This window comes from Arachis duranensis, chromosome 10 (assembly GCF_000817695.3).
Source record: "Arachis duranensis cultivar V14167 chromosome 10, aradu.V14167.gnm2.J7QH, whole genome shotgun sequence".
NCBI classification, from domain to species: domain Eukaryota; kingdom Viridiplantae; phylum Streptophyta; class Magnoliopsida; order Fabales; family Fabaceae; genus Arachis; species Arachis duranensis.
Window position 1 is genome coordinate 74547626 of NC_029781.3, and position 8610 is coordinate 74556235.

At 32.4% G+C, this 8610-nt stretch overlaps 1 protein-coding gene across 3 annotated transcripts; it reads right to left on the reverse strand.

The window, feature by feature from the left end:
- Positions 1-2618: 2618 nt before the first annotated feature.
- On the reverse strand, positions 2619-5155 carry LOC107470274 (uncharacterized). 3 transcript variants are annotated; one of them, XM_021133112.2, is made up of 3 exons: positions 4926-5155; positions 4538-4800; positions 2619-2877 (listed from the first exon to the last, which is right to left on the reverse strand). In XM_021133112.2, exons 2-3 carry the CDS (start codon positions 4796-4798, stop codon positions 2650-2652), a joined length of 489 nt encoding a protein of 162 aa, XP_020988771.1. In that variant the 5' UTR covers positions 4799-4800; positions 4926-5155; the 3' UTR covers positions 2619-2649. The 3 variants fall into 3 exon arrangements, with proteins under 3 accessions (XP_020988771.1, XP_015945154.1, XP_015945155.1); XM_016089668.3 differs by having other exon boundaries at positions 4538-4822; positions 4926-5153; XM_016089669.3 differs by having other exon boundaries at positions 2619-2874; positions 4538-4822; positions 4926-5152.
- Between the last annotated feature and the right edge of the window lie 3455 nt (positions 5156-8610).

An 8610-nucleotide genomic window follows, 5' to 3' on the forward strand; every position in this document is an offset into this window, starting at 1 on the left:
CTGGAAGTGCTTTTTTAATGCCGCTTCCAGATCAGCTTCTACGAATAGGCAATTTTCTCCTCCTACCAGGCCTGCATTCCTGTGGTGTATACATTGAGCGGATTAAGCAATATAAGCGACACAGCAGGATATGAAAAACAACATATATAAAACACTTTATCATGTTTGAGAGGAAAGGAATAATTTTTATGACCACAGTCGGGGCTATATTTCTAGATATTGTCATATGCAGGATAAATACTCAAACCAGTTGCATACTTACTAAAATAAACATCCATGATAATAACACAAGTAATTTAAATTAACTGAGCTCACCTTCTGCGCATCCATATCTCTATGCTGAGATTTGGTCCTGCTCCAGGTTGATGGTGCTTGTTCGGAGTCCTTGCGCGGCCTTTTACACCTTGCTTTTTCATTTTCTACTTTCTAACTAGCTGCTTTCTTCTTTTTTTTTCCCTTCCTTGCCTTGTCCACGATGCATCCCTGTGTGTTCAATGTGGGACAACAAAGTTAGCAAAAATCAATTTGGACCTTCGATGGCATTTGTATTCAATTTGACTATAAAAATGAAATTATTACAGATTGTACCTGTGAAATAACATGGTCGGCCTTCTTATCAAGTTCATTAGCGGTCCATTCATCAATCCAAGGCTCGGGTGTTTGACATGCATGTAACGGACCATGCTTTAAGCGATGAAAGTACAGAACCTAGAAACAAGTAATTCAAATGTTAGGATTTACAACTTAAGACGTACATGTAGTAGAAATTTAGGTAAATTATTTGCGATGCCAGCAACACGAACATGCACCCGCCGCATGTTTCTCAGTTCTCATTTTAGAATTTTCTTATTACATCTCGCAACCACTTTAATATCTGATACGGCTAGTGGAATCTTCTTGGGTTCGAAACATCCAAAATCGGAGGGAGGTGCCATGGGGAAATAGTCTGCTGGCTTGTGGGGCAAAGAAACATCTTCAAAACCACGAGGATAAAGTATCGTCTAAAAGCCATCATTTGTTGCTCAGTCTCCATTGGACAAGCAAAGGCAAAGTCCTGCAGTTGTGTTGTTGTTTTCTTCTGGAACTGTCTCTTAAGTGCTAGAGGGGATGCATTTTTCTTCTACAGTTCTGGGATTGGGTCCCCTACATTAACGAAACATTATACAACAATCAATCAGTGTCAACAAAGGCAAACCAAAAAACACGTATAGTAATTATTACATCTTATATAACTTCTACTAACCTCTAGAAGGTATGCCGAATACACTGCCGATCAGTTCAGCGATAACGCTTATGTCCCCTGCGTCGACCTTGAGAATGTTTGATTCCACGTCATAGGCCCTCGCAAGTTGGAGCATAATGCTCTACTTCACATGCCATAGCGGAACTCTTATAATTATAAATAGGTGTGTAAGCAACCGACAAATGTTGCTTTTGTAGGACCCATAATTTGCTGCAAAACAGAGATTCAATATTCCCTTGCTTTCTCACTCACCGCGAGTCATCCCTCCAGCATGCACATCTGTCCTCAGCACCTACTGAAGGTAGAAGGCTAAATGTTTTTAACTGAAAATGTTTTAAGGATTATTGCAACCATGTACACAGAGACTCTCTTTACTTTCCTTCATGACAATACTGTAGGGCAATCAGAAGATGAAACCACAATGGCAACCATGAAAATTTAGGTTAGGTTGTGAGATATTAATAGTAATTAAAGGTTGTGAAATGCCAGGGAAAGTTAGTACTTGTACTTTAAAAGTTAAAATCTTGATCTTGTTTTATCATGTTTTTATTACTATACCAATGCCTGCACTAGCTTGTTTTTTAACTTTCAGATAACCCTTCTTTTTTCACTTTATTAACTTCCAATACAATTAACTTAATCCAATCTTACTAAAGTCCCGTAAAAGTAGTTTCTGAGTTCTAATGTGTTAATGGCAATGCCATCATATTCTTCCTTTATGTTCAAGTGTTAATAGGGAATAAATTTCATAGACATGGTATAAATCCATCCTTCGAGATACATTTAGAGTAAATTCAGCTGGAGAAACAAAATCATTCTTTTAAGTGGTTGCATTCATCGAAATATATAAAAGTTAATAAAAAAATTCATAATTGTATTTGATCCTCAAAATATTTTAGATTTTTCGTTATTCTTCCCAATAGTTGTCCAGTGTTAATTTGTTAAAGAGTAGTGCTAGGGAGCCAATGGCCTAAGTGTACAATGTGTACAATGAGCTAAATCTTTGGTCTATGAATAAAATGAGCATCACCTATACTATCCAGAATAATCATCCGGATACCAGGGATAATAAACATTTCATGTCATAAAACAACTCATCCTAAAAACTTAAACTGATTTTGGAGTTCATCAAGGATCAAACTCTTGACCTTTCGGATCTAGAACTCTAATACCATATCATGAACCCACTTATCCCAAAAACGTAATTTGACAGGACAATGTAACACTAATGGTCATATCTCTAATACTTCCTAAACCTCCATTGTACACATTGTACGCTTAAACCATTGGCTCCCTATACTTTTCCTTTGTTAAATCATGCAAGAATCGAAATAGAGTTTTCTTTCTTGTTTTAATTTAGATTAAGGCTCATATATAACTGAATTAACGGAGCATAATTTTCATTATCAACTTTCTTTTCTTTTCCTACGCCTACAGGTTGAAGAAGGGTCAGGCGTAGAATCTAGGCCGAAACATTTGAGAAAAGCTACTGTGGCTAACTGGAAATACTGACAAGGGTGTAAAAATAATTCAGGTGATGATGAATCCTCATTGTCATCTGTACTTTCTTCTTCGCTTTTCAAGCTTGAACATGATACAATGTCATCCTTTATATCTAGGTTCTCTCCGCCCTGCTAAAATACATTATATGTACAAGTAATTACTATATGTCAAAATAAAATAAAATAAAATAAAATAAAAATAAATTATATATGTACATCTGTGCGAGTTAGAGTTGACTATAGTTTGACATGGATTTCTTAGGACTTAAATGATCTTCTCCTTGCATTTAACTATGATTTAAGAGTTAGTTAAAGGGTTTAGGGTATATGCGATATATGGCTAAGTGATAACTGATATGTCATGATGTAGGATAATAATAACATACAGTCATACACATAAGCGGAAAGGAAAAATACATAACACTAAATGCTAAGATATCAATGCATTTAATTTATATTTATTAGGGCTTAGCTAATATGTGTCCTTAAGATACATAATAAATTTGCTATTAGTAAAATTTTTTTATTAAAAATATAAAAAAATCAAATTTTTAACGTATTTATTTTGTTTTTATTAAATAAAAATATTTAAAATTTTTAACTAATAGTAAATTTTTTCATGTGTCTTATAAGACACACATTAACTAAACTCTATTCATTATTTGATAACTAAACTAGCTACAACCATATCCGGGAGCGCTGCAATGTTTTGCATTACAAAATTCTCACTTTCGCCACAGTAATGAATTGCAAATTTGCAACAATATCAAAATGGATGGTCTTTAGTTTTAACAGAAATGTCTTATAAAAAAAATTAGTTAAAAACTGCTTAAACTTCTTATTTTTAGTTTATTTAATATATCGTGTAATAAATAAAAGTTAAATAAAGTAAATATGAGCTGTTTTGATCATAATTGTCAGAATTAAAATAGTGATCAAACCGGTCAAGTTACTTATTTATTGGTTATTGGTAGGTCACTGATAAAATCGGTTAATTTGATTCCACGTAAATAAAAAATATAAAATAATAAAAAATTTAAAATTAAAATTTAAAATACACATCTTCATTAATATTTTAAAAATAATTAAAACCTCAATAAGATGGATGAGAAAGAAGAAAAAAAAAGAAAAAGACGAAATTTTAATAGTAAAAGAAGGAGGAGAAGGAAGTGGTGTTATTAGTGACGACAATAACAAAATTAAAAAAATAAAAAATAATTTTTTTTAAATCAATCCAAACTTATCCTTAGTATTTAATAGAAAAGGAGTTCCACTGGTTTTTACTCAAGATATCACTCTCATGTTTATTTTTGAATAATACTATGCATTCAAGTTTTTTTTATAAATTAAATTTAACAAAATTAAACAATAAAATTTAATAGGACTTGCTTAACAAAAATATTAAATGTGTAACATTATTCTTAATTTAAATTTAAATGCTAAATTTAAAAAAGTGACGAACATTCAATTAAGGATTAAATCTCTGTAAGAGTTCTTCAGCTGTAATCATAGGGATATGTATTTTTTTAGAACATGCGTGGCAATGAGAATCGGATTTAAAAATCTATATATAGTGTTTAAACTCCTCAAAACTAGTCACTGTTAATCTTTTATTGACTGGAATGTAAAAGTATAATTGTCCAATTTAAAAAAACAAAATTCTCTATTTGAGGCCAAGTACTCGATCTCTTACTCGTTTAGGAGAGAAAAGGAACAAATTAACAAAATAATAATATTTAAAAAAAAAAACAAAAAACAAAGATTGAAGAAGAAAAATGATGAGGTGTGTAACCTGTGTATGGCGTAGATTGGAGGTAACTACGACGGTGGACGTTTCATCGTCCTCGGCGACCTGCTTGTCGTTTTGAATCTGGTGAATATCATGGACATGGAACCTAGTGATAGAAGTAGAAGCGGTGGCCGGCGCGGCGGTGGCACCGCCATCCTCATCATCGGTGTGATCTAGAGTGAAGCAAAATAGAACGAAAAGGAGAAGAAAAGAAACTAAGAATTGAATCCAAATCAGCCATGGAATTCCACATCCCTCTACCATCCCTAAACCGAACATGTCAATAATCTGCTGCGATTAGATTGAATTAGATCATAACAATATTAATGATTGTTAATTTGTTATGAGAAGAAATAATTATTGGACAGTTAATTAAGTAAACGTTACTTACCGGAGTGATTAAATCTAATCAGAACACAAAAAGTTGGGGGAGGGTACGACGGTGACCACGCGCCGTTAAAGGAACGTGGCTGCAAGTTGCGGAACCCAGTTATTTACAGCACATGCCAACTTGATGGAGAAAGAAGCAACGAATTAAGTAATCGTTGCCTCGGCTCCATTAGTTGTGTGCTTGCTTCTCCTTAAAAACTTTTAGATTAATCGACTTACTAACAAGCAACGAATTTAGTTTCAATCTCAAATTGTAACTAAGTTGTAATAACCAATTATTTTAAATTATCTTTTTGTTAAAAGATTCCACTTAATATGGATGTATATAAGATTAAACTATTTTATTTAAAAAAAATAAATAAAAACAACTATTTGTACTCATATTTTATTTTTAAAAAAATAAATAACAAAAACAACTATTTGTACCCATAAAATTTATGAACGTTAACAAAAGTATCTATTAAAAAAAATTAATGTTGTATCTATTAAAGATGAATTTCGTACGACAAAAATATTTAAATCCTAAATTTTTGTTTTTTTTAGTAAAATTCTCAAATTACCACCTCATTTATCTTTAACCTAAACTCCACCACTATCTCTTTTTTTCCTCAAATATTTCATTTTTACATCTCTATCGTCAACACCTTAATCACCTTCTCTTCTCTACCACTGCCACCACCACCGTCAGTGGGCATTAACATCATCAAAATAATCATCGTCAACATCATCACTACTACTCCTCTTTTTATAATCCTCTCCTCCTCTGTAATCATTATCACCATACCTGCATCTGATTCAAGTATCAAACCAAACCATAAATGCAAAATCATAGCAAAAAGTATCACTCAAAAACAAAATTTGAAACGCTACCTTCTTCTGGAACTGCGGCTGCGCTTAGATCTGGAAGCATATTCGACAATCTTATCTTTGTGGATGTGCTTGGTGGTTGTACAAAAGGTGATATTGAGAACGAGAAGGAAATATGTGTCGCTAATGTCTGATGGAACTGACTTTTCGAAGTAAGATATGGTTGATGTCTTTGTAGATTGTAGCAACAACAATAGTGTCGAGGTAGAGGTAATCTGTGTGCAGACTTGAGACGGTGCTGGGTCGTTGTGGGACTTTAGGTGGGTGTTGTCGGAGGTGGCATGGGAACATGCGGATTGTCTAGAGACCTTGTCATCATCTTTGTCATCGTCGGCGTGGAAAGATGGTGGTGACGGTGGTGGCAGTAGTGGAGTAGCAGAGAATAGAAAATGTGGTTAAGGTGGTGGTAATGGAGGGACGTGAATGTTTGAGATTTGGAGAAGAAGATATAATTGTGGGGTTAAAAATTAAACATAAAGGATAGAGATAATTTGAAAATTTTATTAAAAATTCAACAAAAATTTAGAGTTTAGATATTTTTGTCGTACGAAACCCATCTTTAATAAGTACGTTAGTTTCTTTTTTTTAATGGATATTTTTATCAGCATTCGTAAAATTAATAGGTACAAATGATTGTTTTTCCAAACAAATATGCTACTAGACTTGAAATAAATATTTAAATGAATACTGCGTATAATTAATAATTAAATTAATTATAGTAGAATAATCAAATCTATATGAATAGTCAAACTTATTTATAATCGTATAATAGAAATTTTTATGAGATATCAAATACATATAAAAATAAAAAATATTTTTATATTAAAATCAAACACCAAATACAGTCACTAATATATTTATATATAAATCTATGTGTTGTTCAATTTATATTATATATAAAACAGTCTCTAATATTTATTTTGATTAAACAATATAATTTTCTCTGTTAATCATTAACGGTAATTACTGATCTGTAATGTTAACTTATATACATGGCTATTAAGTGTCCACATATGCGATTTAGACAAATCAATTCCTAAGATGAAGTATAAAGCAATAATCTACGAAGAGTTAAAAAAAAAATCTCAAAATAGCCACTGAAATTAAAATAAATAAATTTATATTTATTTGTAAGTATCATATTTTAAAAACCTTAATATATAGATGAATATTGGAGAAAACATCCTACGACTTTGAAATTGCGTATGTGATGGCAGACAATCCATCAAGAAATTATATAGATAGAGCAGTGTAGGGCTGCTCTCGACAGTTTTCATTTTCATCAATTGAGAAAGCGGCAGACCCCAAGAGCACTACAGTAGCGTCTTGCGAGATCGTAGAGTCGGTAACTCTCATTTGCCTAAGATCGAAAATGCTCGATCTTTGAGTAAAGAGAGATATAGCAAGTGTTCAGTAATTTCATTGTTGATACTCGAGATCATTGATGTTGCATTTGATCAATAGAACAGGAAGAGAAGTAAAACCCAAAAGGAGCATGATAATAAAATATTTTCATATCTTATTGAAGGGAGTCGCTACGTTCAAAGAAGTCAAACTCGCGGTGAGTAAGACATTGAATGCTCACCTACTTGTATCCGCATTTTTAGAAGATACATATAGTACTTTTCTCTGTTTTGGCCTTCGAATCCAGTCTACTGAAAAAATGGCTAAAAGTAGTCTGGCCGTAAAGCGGATTTGGGATTTTAAGTATCTTGCGTGCATCATACAAGACAATAGAGAGATTGAACAGGATGTAAATGATAGGATCCAAGCAAGTTGGTCAAAATGGCAGAGTGCATCTGATTTTATATATGACAAAAAAGCATGTTTAAAACTTAAAGGTAAATTCTATCGCACTGCTATAAGACCGGCTATGCTTTATGGTATAGAGTATTGGGCGGCCAAAGAGGAGCATGAACATAAGCTAAGTGTAGCAGAGATGAAGATGTTGAGATGGATGAGTGGCCATACGCGATTGGATAAAATAAGGAACGAAGATATAAGGGAGAGAGTTGGAGTAGCATCCATTGTGGAAAAGATAGTAGAATCGCGTCTCAGGTGGTTTGGACACATGAGAAGAAGACCGATAGAGCACCCAGTCAGGAGGGTGAATGAGATGGAGGATAGACAAGGGGTAAAAAGTAGAGAAAGACCTAAGAAGACCATCTATGAGGTGGTCAAACGAGATCTACAAGTAAATAGTCTCGTTGTAGACATGATACATGACAGAGCTCAATGGCGTTGTTTGATTCATGTAGCCGACCCCACCTAGTGGGACAATATTTTGTTGTTATTTTTGTTGTTGTTGTAAGTATCATATTTTATGATCATTTTCTAAAATTGAAGAGAATGAGCTAGTATTATTTAAAAATATAAAAAAATTTATTTAAGATAAAATTTTTTACATAAATAACTAGAAATATTTGTGTGAATGCTTGTGAGGGCAACATTTTAGAACTTATTTGCAATGCAAACTAAGTTATTTATGGAGTTAAATTTATAAATTTTGGTCAACACAAAGTCAATGTTAATGATTTACAAAATTTTATTGTGAAGTTAATTCCTAATACTTTGCAACACTTAAAGAAGAAATATCTTAATAAATTCAAGTGTTTTGTTCATATTTTTTAAAAAATTTTAGATACATTACTTGTAATATTGTACAAAATAGACTTGCAATTAAAGTTATTTGTGCTACCATAATTAGCAATTATGTCAAAAAAATATTTTTTCACTTAAAAATATTTTTCAAAATTTATTTGGTGTTAATATTTTAATAGTTTAGGCATATAAAATAGACTTCATAAATTAGCATTGAC

Excerpts from the sequence above, each read along its gene's own strand:
- LOC107470274 (XM_016089668.3), bottom strand. The coding sequence starts at position 4,813 with ATGTTCGGTTTAGGGATGGTAGAGGGATGTGGAATTCCATGGCTGATT. Across the intron at positions 2,878-4,537 it reads CCAATCTACGCCATACACAG|CAGGGCGGAGAGAACCTAGA; the intron begins GTTACACACCTC and ends AATGTATTTTAG.